This window comes from Salvelinus fontinalis, chromosome 36 (assembly GCF_029448725.1).
Source record: "Salvelinus fontinalis isolate EN_2023a chromosome 36, ASM2944872v1, whole genome shotgun sequence".
Classification (NCBI taxonomy): domain Eukaryota; kingdom Metazoa; phylum Chordata; class Actinopteri; order Salmoniformes; family Salmonidae; genus Salvelinus; species Salvelinus fontinalis.
The window spans coordinates 6113822-6126281 of NC_074700.1; the positions used below are offsets into that span (position 1 = coordinate 6113822).

The following is a 12460-nucleotide window of genomic DNA, read 5'->3' on the forward strand; positions in this document are numbered from 1 at the left end:
AACAATGTCAGTTTTCTTCTCTCCTCGACATCCACGTCAATAAACGATCAGACAACGGATGTCTGCTGTGTGCTGTCTGCACAGCCAACATACTGCAAGAAATAAGAAAGATATTTTTGGCAATAGTTGTTTGGCACAAGTTGAGTACTTTCCTTCCATCTCTCCATTGTAATTGGCAATAATTCACAGAGCACTCCTGTCAGTCTCATGTAACTGTAGGTGAAGACGGGTGAATCAATCCACCTGCTGCATGGCCCTAAAGTAGGTCTTTGTTGTACATAGTAACTGGAGCCCTGTCCCGTCCATAATATGCCATTCGGTAGAAAATACCTTTTGTAAGTAACCCATTATACAATACACTACTGTAACAGATTCTACAGTAAGGCAACTATCTGGTGATAATTTAGTTTGGGATATGTCTTTGTGACCTGAAGTTAATAGACAAAATAGCGCCATACTGTCATGGATTGCACTCACAATGGCACGCATCAGCGCACACATTCACACGCACAAACACAGGTACACACAAACTCTGCATCCATATAGAAAAATACGCGACAAGAAAAACACTTCAATCCAATCAAAACACAATCTGAAGAGCAAAGTGACTGATGATAACCAGTCATAGGTTGGATTGAGGCTCAGTCATATCATGGAGGGGTGGGGGGGGGGGGGGGGGCAACATCGTTTTCCGTCCTCTTAGTGCAGTCACATAACACTGTTCTCCGTCTCTTCCATGCAGTGTTGATGTCATGAGCCACACACATACAACATCAGTCCCAAAGTGCACCCAGGTGACCTTCTACAGGGCTGCCTGGTTCAGGTGTGTCCGACGCCAGGCCTCACTGCAGCACACACTTCTCCTCCTTGCTCTTCTTGCTGTACTTCCTGCGTCTCTGCTCCAGGCCTCTCTCCAGCCTCTCGTCCTCCTCCAGAGCCCTAGGCGCAGAGAACAGGGAGATAGACCTGCTAGAACAGTAGTCCCATAGAAAATAGTCCCCCTTCTCAGACTTAGAGGGGACTGCGTCCCAATTGGCACCCTATTCCCTATATAGTACACTACTTTTGACCTGGGGCCATTTGGGCTCTAGTCAAAAGTAGTGCACTGTATAGGGCAGGGATCATCAATTAGATTCAGTGGCTGGACGATTTTATCTTGAGCGGATGGTCGGGACCGGAACTTAATTACAAATCATTTGTAGACTGCAAATGGACCGCAAGAAGCACAAACAGATATAATATTTGACTAAAACATAATGATTTCAAACCTTGCGTAGACACTTGTATATGATCACGTGTCTCTATATTATGTGTGGGAATACTTGGGAACAGATTGCAAAAATTAAAATAACTTGCAACTGATTTCCTGGTCTTTTTACAGTCTTTTATGTCCAACCATGAAAATAAATAAATGTTGTCTTTTTTGCTCATAAACTTGAGGGGCCAAATAAAACCACCCGCAGGCCAAATTCGGTCTGCGGATCACCAGTTGGGCAACCCTGATATGCAGACATGGCTGTCTCACCCTCTCTCCTTGGCATCCATGTCGTGGACCAGCTCGTCCCTCAGGTTGACCAGAGACACCAGCTCCTGCAGTAGCAGCTGCTCCCTGTGCTTATGGGCCGCTGTCTTCTGCCACTCTGGAGGACAGAAAGAAGGGAGTGGAAGAGAGAGAGAGGGAGCGGAGGAGAGGAAGACAGGGAAAGAGTAATACAGGATTGAGGGTGGTACAGAGTAGAAAAGACAGTTGTTGCTTTGCCAATATGCAATTTAGTTCCATGACCAGCTTTTTCTTACAATGGTCTTTTTCCTTTTTTTATTCTATTGGCTTTCACCTTGCTCTAATAACATTCTAATTTCGTGTGAAACATAACAAAAATACCCTGTAGTTTAATTTGAAACTTCTCTTTAAAGATCAATGAAATATATATATATATTTTGTTGCCCTTTTTCTCAACAATTTCGTGATATCCAATTGGTAGTTACAGTCTTGTCCCATCGCTGCAACTCCCGTGCGGACTTGGGAGAGGCAAAGTTCGAGAGCCATGCGTCCTCCGAAACAGGACCCTGCCAAGCCGCACTGCTTCTTGACACACTGCTCACTTAGCCCGGAAGCCAGCCGCACCAACGTGTCGGAGGAAACACCACACACCTGGCGATCGTGAAGGCATGCACTGCGCCCGGCCCGCCACAGGAGTCGCAAGAGCGATGGGACAAGGACATCCCGGCTGGCCAAACCCTCCCCTAACCCGGACGACTCTGGGACAATTGTGCGTTGCGTCATTGGGTCTCTATTGGTCGCGGCCGGCTGCGACATAGCCCGGGATCGAACGCGGATCTGTATTGACACCTCAAGAACTGCAGCGCCTTAGACCGCTGCGCCTAAGGCCCTCTTTAAAGATGTAGATCCTGATGATGAAACTGGAAGTAAATAAAGGATTCAGATAAATGATGACATTAAAGAAAGGATCACTTCCTCAAACCAACTCGAGGGCAGATACCACTTGGCACAGTTGGCAGGTTTTTCCAAACAGATGAACTAGCCTGAGTCAATCACGCCCAGAGCTTACTGCCATACTTCAGATTTCCTTTGCAGACTCAAAGCTAGAATCCTTAGCTGCTACATCCATTTTTGGACTTGATTGGAAATTGATGATAGATATACCCATTGATTCTTGAAGAATAGAACGCCTCGTGAGCTTAGATCAACTGTCGACCCCATAAGCGTGTTTCACTCCAATGTTTGTAAACAACGTAAATGTAAACACTGTAAAGCCTCAAAACATGGTTAAAACTATACATTTGATATCATGGATGGTCAGTCGTTGCATAATTAGCTCTGTCTATGAATTTGAGAGAGGTTACATTTATCCAGCCGCCTCGCTTAGCTTTTTAGCAAAACAGGGGCGGGGGAAAAACATTGTTATTGTTTCAATTAAGGATTCGAGCTTTAAGACATTGCCATTGGCATTGCCATTGTATGTCACTATAACCAAAACCGACCACAGTGGTGAGCTGTACTGCAGAAAAGAGTTGTATCACGAATCCTGTAGTTCAGTATATCGGTACTGCAGTTTTACCTTCAATAGCCATCATGTCTCTCAGTTCTCGGTTCAGCATCTCAAACCTCGTTTCCAGGTTCTGCTCTTCTTGTCTGTGGAGCAGAATAACTTTTGGTTAGATCAGTGTAATGGCTCTATGATATGTCAGCATTGTTTTTAAAGCACTGGGTAACGGTGGAGAACACAGCGGGGATGGTGGGTCATACAGCAGCTGTAGTTGGTCTTGTCTCCTGATGAGGGCGTTCTTCTTGTTGACCAGAGTGAACCACTCCTGAATCAGCTTCTCCTCCTGCATCTTGTCACTACCTACATGTATGGAGACAGAGAGGGCGTCATTATAAAGAGAAGCTTTGAAAATACTGAAAGCATTTATTCAAGGGTATTTATCTTTCTCTTTCTTCATCCCCCTCCTCCCTCCATCCCCCCCTCTCTTCCCCCCATCCTCCCTCACCTGACTCCATCAGTCGGCGTAGTCTCCTTTCCACTATGTCTGCCCTGCTGTCAATGTGCTTCTGCTCCGCCTCCAGGGCCTTCATCTCACTCAGTGCATACTGGCTGGCGTCCTGGATGCACGCGCACACGCACACACACACACACACACAGACACACACTTCTTTCATATACAGAACATTGGCATTTCCTTGATGCACATAAGTGTTTATGATAGCGGCAGGCAGGGATTTGTGAAAGTGACAGACCTGGCACTCCTCCTCAGCCGATCGTCCTTCTTCACCAGCTTCCCCTTCTATATGGAAAATACACACAAACACAGCGTAAGGAAATACATAGGAACATAATGCAGTAGCTCCACTGAGCAATTACTAGACGAGCATTAAAGTGGCCAACGAGACTGCGATGACAAGAGGCAATTAGCATAGTTTGATAGGCCAAGGACTGATCCTAACGACAGGAAACCATCAAAGTAATTCGAGTGAGTGATGCCAATGCTCAGGGGATGGATGAGTCAAGTACAGCAAAGAAAACTGTGATGACTTGTGTCTGTACTCGCTCTCTCTCTCGCTCTCCTATCCACTGCACCTCTGATGGGTGTTGCGCAATCAAAGCTCCTGGGAAACTGGAGACTCAGTAAGTCTGTGTGGGTGTAAACACCAATAACATCATACAAAATCAATACACTGTATGTACCTGTTTCTGATTTCCTTCTGGTAGCTCCAACCTCTTCCTGACCTGTAGCAACCTGTAAAGACAACAAAGGAATCACTCACAGAGATGGAGAAAAAGAGTTGGCAGATTAAGTGGCAGAAAGTGGAGAGAGAGAGAGAAAGAGAGAAAGAAAAAGAGAGACAAAGAGGGGCTGGGTGTGAGAGTAAGAGAAGGTGAAGAGAGACAGAGAGATCGTAGGCCACTTACCTCGGTTGAGTCTGCCTCGTCTATTGACCTGCGTTGCGACCGCCGCTTCTTAACCAGATCTGCATCCTTTAGCTGGGAGAACCCAGACTTGGCAGATAAGAAGTGTGTCCTGGGGGGTGCGACGGGGGCCTGGGCCCCTCCTCCTGCCCCTGCAGCCTGCAGCCGTTTGGTTCTAGGGGGCGGGACCACGTCCCCATTGGTGTCCCCCTTAGTGTCACTATACGCCTCCTTCTCTGCAGCGCCCCCATTGGTGTCCGTTGTGAGGGCCTCATCATGGATCCGTTGACAGTAGCGTGCAGCGGCCTCCGGGTCGAGGCCCTCCCGGCTCTCCCCGGCCACGCCGTAGCTGGACTCGCTGCTGTCCGCCTCTATGTGCAGCACGCTCAGCTCCTGGCCCAAGAAGTAGGTGCGGATCTGGTTGAGGTAGGTCATGACGATGAGGCGGTCAGGCACGGCCAGGAGGGCCATGTCTGAGGGCTCCATCAGCCGAGAAATGCCCAGCTCAGCAAAGCCGTCGAAAGCCTGGGGGTTAAAGAGGAGATTGGGTGGATGGGTAAAATGCAGTAGTACTTAAGTAAAAATACTTAAGTTAATACTTAAGTCGTTTTTTGGGGGTATCTGTACTTTACTGTTTCTATTTTTGACAACTTTTACTTTTTCTCTACTACATTCCGAAATACAATAATGTACTCTTACTCCATACATTTTCCCTGACACCCAAAAGTACTCATTACATTTCGAATGCTTAGCAGGACAGAAACATTTACCAATTCACACACTTACAAGAGAACATCCCTGGTCATCGCTACTGCCTCTGATCTGGCGGACTCACTAACCCCAAATGCTTTGTTTGTAAATTATGTCTGAGTGTTGGAGTGTGCCCCTGGCTATATAAAATAATAAAACAAGAAAATCGTGCCGTCTGGTTTGCTTAATATAAGAAATGATTTATACTTTTACTTTTGAAACTTAGACTGTCATGTTTACATGAATTCTGCTTATTTCCAGGGATATATCCTGAACATCCTGAAATATATGTCAATATCTTTGTTAGAAATAATACTATATTTCCCTTGACGGAGTGATGCAGAATGTAAAAAATGTCTCAACGTACCCCACTCTCCCCTCCAGTAAACGCACTCAAAAATGTAACTATATTTAAAACCAAATACTTTTACTCAAGTACTATATTACTGGGTGACTTTCCCTTTTACTTGACTCATTTTCTATGAAGGTATCTTTACTTTTGGGTACTTTCTCCACCACTGGTAAAATGTTAAGGTGCTAAACATTCTAGGCCTAGGAAATGATGGGTTAGCAAATTATACTCTGACTGATGATCACACGCCGAAATAACATGTGGGAAATCACCTTCTTGTTGTTGAGCTTGATGTCATAAGGGTCCAGCATCTCAAAGTTTCTAAGTAGCGAAGAGAGAAAAAAAAATCGATACACAAGAACAAGAAACAAGTTAACAAAAAAAAAATCATGATGTCATTTTCAAAGGTTAAAGAAACCGTGACATAATGCCTGCTTATGTTCATGTCTAAGCTCTCCACAGTCGGTACCTACATCCTGTCTGGGTGGAAGTGGTGTAGAAGGGCACAGAAGGCCAGGCCGTTCCTCCAGGATGTGCTGAAGTTAGTGATCTTGATCCCCTTATGTTCTTTGGTGGCTTCCTGACACCACTCCAGTAGTGACTGGCTGGAAGTGACCAGGCCAGGACTGGCCATGAGACCCTAAAACAACACGACATCAAATATAAAAGGTCAATTCAGAGTTAAATCTAGGTGGCACTTCATTTTATGGTATAGAAATGACCAGGTTTCACACAGCAATAACTACAAAAAAAGTGTTGTTTTGTCATTGACAAAATTGACAGTTATGACGGTGGTAAGGAGTCCACATTTATGATGGTGGTAAGAAGTCAACATTTATGATGGTGGTAAGAAGTCAACATTTATGATGGTGGTAAGGGTAAACATTTATGATGGTGGTAAGAAGTCCACATATATGATTGTGGTAAGGGTAAACATTTATGATGGTGGTAAGAAGTCCACATATATGATGGTGGTAAGAAGTCCACATATATGATGGTGGTAAGGGTAAACATTTATGATGGTGGTAAGGGTAAACATATATGATGGTGGTAAGGGTAAACATATATGATGGTGGTAAGGGTAAACATATATGATGGTGGTAAGGATAAACATTTATGATGGTGGTAAGGGTAAACATTTATGATGGTGGTAAGGGTAAACATATATGATGGTGGTAAGGGTAAACATATATGATGGTGGTAAGGGTAAACATATATGATGGTGGTAAGGGTTAACATATATGATGGTGGTAAGGGTAAACATTTATGATGGTGGTAAGGGTAAACATTTATGATGGTGGTAAGGGTAAACATTTATGATGGTGGTAAGGGTAAACATTTATGATGGTGGTAAGGGTAAACATTTATGATGGTGGTAAGGTTAAACATTTATGATGGTGGTAAGGAGTCCACATTTATGATGGTGGTAAGGGTAAACATTTATGATGGTGGTAAGGGTAAACATTTATGATGGTGGTAAGGGTAAACATTTATGATGGTGGTAAGGGTAAACATTTATGATGGTGGTAAGGGTAAACATATATGATGGTGGTAAGGGTAAACATATATGATGGTGGTAAGGGTAAACATTTATGATGGTGGTAAGGGTAAACATTTATGATGGTGGTAAGGGTAAACATTTATGATGGTGGTAAGGGTAAACATTTATGATGGTGGTAAGGGTAAACATTTATGATGGTGGTAAGGGTAAACATTTATGATGGTGGTAAGGGTAAACATTTATGATGGTGGTAAGGGTAAACATTTATGATGGTGGTAAGGGTAAACATTTATGATGGTGGTAAGGGTAAACATTTATGATGGTGGTAAGGGTAAACATTTATGATGGTGGTAAGGAGTCCACATTTATGATGGTGGTAAGGGTAAACATTTATGATGGTGGTAAGGGTAAACATTTATGATGGTGGTAAGGAGTCCACATTTATGATGGTGGTAAGGAGTCCACATTTATGATGGTGGTAAGGAGTCCACATTTATGATGGTGGTAAGGAGTCTACATTTATGATGGTGGTAAGGGTAAACATTTATGATGGTGGTAAGGGTAAACATTTATGATGGTGGTAAGGGTAAACATTTATGATGGTGGTAAGGGTAAACATTTATGATGGTGGTAAGGGTAAACATTTATGATGGTGGTAAGGGTAAACATATATGATGGTGGTAAGGGTAAACATAAGTCAATGACGAAACAAAATGAATGGTGGAGGATTGGTCAACTGATACGACTATAAATAGCGTACTTCTGGAGAAGCAGCACTGTCTTGACCCATTTCCTGAGAGTTTGCAGGTCTGCGCTCAGGTGTTGTTGGCTCCTCTGCTGCTTCCTGCTGCCTAAAAAGAGAAAGACAGGGATTTAATATGACTTGACTACGCAGCAACAATGTTATACTCTGCATTTTTTTTGTTTAAACTGTTTTGTAGCAACACATTTAAAACAACGGCAATGGATGAAATATATGGCGTTTTCTCAATCAGTTAATTTTCACGCAAGCATAGTAGCAGTAGAACTATCAACAACTAGGGGAGAGTGTGGTAAGTTGAGCTAAAGGGGTAAGTTGAGTCACCCTTGTTTCTAATCACTTGACCAAAGATTTAGGAAGAGGTCATCATTTCATGGAGTACGTGAAGGAAGAAACCACATGGGAAAAAGTGCAAAGCAAGTTAGGATTCTCACTAAGACTCATTTATTGCATTAGAGGTTTTATGGTGCTTGTATCTAAACCAAAGGAGATCTTTAAAGATCAGTTGGGGGTCTCTATAAGCTTCAATATGCGGTCCTTAACCTAGTATGAAAGTGCATCCTTGAAGCTGTATGGGCAAATATATATTTAATTCAGTACATACATTTGTAGGCGGCTTGATTTAGCCCATCTCACGGCTCAACTTACCCCGTCCCACGGCTCAACTTACCCCATACCCGGAGTAAGTTGTGCCAAATGACCACTTTTTTGGACAAGCTATGTTTTTAAAACGGTCATGTTTACATGAATTCTGATTATTTCCAGGGATACACAACATCCTGAAATATATGTAAATATCTTTGTTAGAAATAATACATTATTTCCCTTGACGGAGTGATGCTGTACCCCACTCTCCCACTCTTGCCCCACTCTCCCCTACATGTAAATGCACTCAAAAATGTAAACATGTCACGCAACCACTCTTTTGCCCATGCGTGTCCAACATAACATACAGTACCTCTCTTTATCTAAGCCACCGTCAGCTACGTCTACTGACTCAAAGCCAAAGTCCACCTCTTCAACCCCCGTGTATTTTCTCTCTACCTCCATCTTCTCTGTCTCTTTGGCTCCCTTAACATGTAACCAGTCGTCCTCAGCTGGTGTAGCAGTGGTTGGAGAGGTCTGGTCAAGAACTTCTGCCTCTGAACCCCTCTCAATGTCGTCACTAACAGTGTCTGCGAAGAACTTAGGGGTTTCTGTGAAGGACTCAGTGACAATGGCAGTATCTGTGAAGGTCAAGCTCTCCATGCTCTCCTCCAGTCCTTTCTCAAAGACAGTCTCTGCCTCTGAACCCCTCTCAATGTCCTCGCTTACAGTGTCTGTGAAGGCCTCAGTGACCATAGCGGTATCTGTGAAGGTCCAGCTCTCCCCACTCTCCTCCAGTCCCTTTTCGCAGACAATAACTTCTGGTGATATCTCCTCTGAGTGAAGAATTGTGACAAAGCTCCCTTCGGAGACCATGCTTGAGGTTAATGATATTGAACCCTCTGTGGCTTCCTGACTGGCGACTTGTTTGTCTTCCTGAGAGAGAGACAACAAGCCCTCAAGGGAATCTGTCTGCCTAGTGAATGAGGAGTCCATTGAAGGAGTTCCATCGGAGAAAGAGGAACTGAGGCGTTTTTTCGAGCGGGGAACTGGAACAGGCATGCTTGATTGTTCTATGTTTAGTCTACTCCTCCTACGCAGAGGAGCAACCACCACGTCACCAGATGCTGCAGGCTGGCACCCAGGGGGTACGGGAGGAAGACTACTGCTCCTCTTGCTGCGTCGAGGTGGTTCCAGCACAGAGGCTGAGGCTGCATGTGAACGTCCTCTCTCTCTGGTAGAATCGTTGTCATCCCCACTAGAGGCATGCCGGGTCTTTGGTCTGGTAGCATCTAAATGGACAGGTGGAGTCGGGTCTCGTTTCCCACGAGGCTTTGGGACTGGTAAGTACTCCTGCTTGTCCTCAGTTTTTACTTCTGGCGCAGTGTCCTCTGTCGATACCTTCTGTGCTGCACTGTAACGGAAAACTGTAATTTATGCGCTAATTTGGGGTATTATCAACAGTAAAATGCTGTGAAGCATTATACTGCAGCATACTGTAAATGATGGTGCATTGTGGGAAATTGTTGTGGGTGGGGAAATAATTGGTGTATTTTGAATGGTACTGTAATTTCATTCCACAGAATACAGTACCGTACTGTATTTTGGGAGCGCCAAAAACCTTTTGACCACTAGTGGGTGCATGGTATTGTTGTTTCTGGCTCATTAACATATTTTCAGGCATGTCTTGTAAGAGGCTATAGTTGTTGCACCTGTTAGAGAGAGCTGTACCAATTGAACTGGAATGTGGTACTAGTGCTCCATCAAATTAAAATATATATAGGGGACAGGACTGGAGTGGCAGCAAGTCTTAAACCTTTAATGGTTGAGCATTTTGCCATGTCCTTTTGGTCCGTTTTGCCCTGTAGTCATATCCTGTTAAGAAGCATTTGTTAAGGCCTCTAGAAGTGGAAGTGATATAAAACACAAAATATTTATTTGATATGTTGCGATATGTAAACACATTACCTAGCAGCCAACCTGCTTGCACCAATCCCATGTAATTACAGTAAAATAATGTGAAATACAAGCCCTAATTCCCTCAATGAATTTCATTCATCCCTCCATCCATCGATCCATTCATTCATTCATTCGATCACGGTAGCATTGACTTTTTTCACGGTATAATACAGTCAATTCTACGGTATTGTACGGTATGTCATTGTACAGTAATTGCTTTGATACTGTTTTAAGATTACAGTAGGTGTACTGCAATATGAAATACGGGAACTTACTTGTCAATGAGCGGCCTATAAATTACGGTCAAATTCACGGCAACCCCTTCACAGTGTGGCTTATCTTCAATTGGCTCAGTGGCCATTTCTGTGGCGTTCTGAGACTGCATCTCGGTCTCAACATTTTCAAACGAGTCTATCGTCAGATCCTCTATCTGGGATGGTGCTGAAGACCCCTGGTTGGCAGCATTCAGGGCCTCTACAGCCACAGCCTCATCTTCTGCTTTGCCTGATTCCACTGGGGGAGAATTTGTTTTCTTGCTGCGCCTTGGCGGGGCTATTTTTCTGATGATCAGGAGGGGGGCAGTCTCTCTCACACCAAAGTCCGGGTACGACTCTGTCGGTACATGATCTGGTGTTAGGGGAACAGTTGTGACCTGACCGGTAGCGCTCTCTAAATCGTCAGCTTTCTGTTGATGTTCGGTAGAGAGAGATGCTTTCCTTGTGCGCTGAGGTGGAATCAGCTCGGTGACCGCCTGGGCAATCAGATTCTCTGGCTCATCGGCTTTCTGAGCTGGCTGTGGTAGAATCAGTTCAGTGGCTCCCTGGCCAAGTTTCTCTGAAGGTTCTGCACTGGATGCTCTAGAGGTTCTCCTTGGGCGCAGAGGTGGGACCAGGCTAGTTGCCTGTGTTGATGTGTCTTTAGTAAAGCTTTCCTTTCTCCTCAAAGGTCGGTGTGGAGACTCTGCTGGAAGACTACGGTCTCTTTTCTTAGTACGGCAAGGAGGGACCACGTCTGTGTGCGCCTGGACAGGGGCATCAGCTTTCTGTTGGGGCTCTGTTGAAAGACTACGGTCTCTTTTACTACCAGGCCGTGATGGGACCACCTGAGGAGCTTCCTGGGCAGTGAAACCCTTCTGACCATCAGCTTTCTTTAGAGGTTCTGTTAAAAGACTACTGTCTTTTCTCTTCGGACAGCAGGAAGTGACTACTTCAATGGGCTTCTGTGCAGATACATTCTCAGATTTTTGTTTGCGCCCCGGACTGAGGCTGTCTTTTCTCCTTAGAGGCTGTGAAGGGACCACATTAAATACAATCCCTTGATCATCAGCTTCCGGTTGAGATTCTGGAGGAAGACTTCCCTCTTTTTTCTTCCCACGATGAGGAGCGACCAGTTTAGTTGTTACCTGTGCAGCGACATCCTGGGTAGCCACACTTCCTTGGCCATCGGCTTTTTGTTGAGACTCTTGTGGAAGGGATCTCTTTTTCTTTCTGCTTCTCTGAGGGGGGGCAACTTCTGATTGTGTTTCAACTGAGGTGACTGGGGTGACAGTCTGATCATCAGAGGGTTTATCTGGTATGGGTACTATATGTTCTTCAGACTTGCCCTCTACCAGCAACTTGTCTGCAGTAGGTTGTGAGGTAGGGCCAGTGGCTTCTTCTGTGCTTGCGTGTTGGGGGCTTAAAGAAAAAAACAATACAGTCATGTCTCAGGTCTTGCTATAGAATTAGATTCCATTGAAGGCCTAACTTCTCACTTTAAACAACGTTTTTTTGTTTAATTATATTATCCCAAAAAAACAACCTTTCAACAATGATTTTTCACACAAGCCACATTCCATAAGCTAGCAAATGACTAAATAGAGACAGTTGCTTACCCAAATCCACTGAGGAGACACTGAAGTGTTACAAGAGAACAACTCAACACAGTGACCACTTATAACTCATACAAATCGTCCATGTTCCTTTGCTTAAATTACAAACATGCGCTCACACACATATATTTGTGACACGTCTGACATTGCAGCATAAACAGTGCAAAGACACTGATGACCTGGACCCACAAACAAGTGCCTTAAGCATCAAGAAGCAGCTTAAACCCATCCATTCTGTACTGTAGACTTGTCC

General features: G+C 44.4%; 1 protein-coding gene across 5 annotated transcripts in view; it reads right to left on the minus strand.

The window, feature by feature from the left end:
- Window positions 1-663: 663 nt before the first annotated feature.
- The window catches only part of LOC129835082 (uncharacterized), a 64589-nt gene continuing 52792 nt past the window's right edge, over window positions 664-12460 (minus strand). For 4 of the 5 annotated variants that reach the window (XM_055900454.1, XM_055900453.1, XM_055900452.1 and 1 more), the window contains 13 exons: window positions 10613-12013; window positions 8752-9792; window positions 7794-7884; window positions 6006-6172; window positions 5805-5853; window positions 4434-4955; window positions 4209-4260; window positions 3761-3807; window positions 3514-3625; window positions 3269-3368; window positions 3081-3154; window positions 1526-1640; window positions 664-939 (listed from right to left, as the gene is read on the minus strand). In XM_055900454.1, coding sequence (XP_055756429.1) covers window positions 843-939; window positions 1526-1640; window positions 3081-3154; window positions 3269-3368; window positions 3514-3625; window positions 3761-3807; window positions 4209-4260; window positions 4434-4955; window positions 5805-5853; window positions 6006-6172; window positions 7794-7884; window positions 8752-9792; window positions 10613-12013 — 3868 coding nt within the window. In that variant the 3' untranslated portion in view covers window positions 664-842. Of the gene's footprint in view, window positions 940-1525; window positions 1641-3080; window positions 3155-3268; window positions 3369-3513; window positions 3626-3760; window positions 3808-4208; window positions 4261-4433; window positions 4956-5804; window positions 5854-6005; window positions 6173-7793; window positions 7885-8751; window positions 12014-12460 lie in introns of those variants that run through there. The other variant, XM_055900451.1, reaches the window with a different exon arrangement.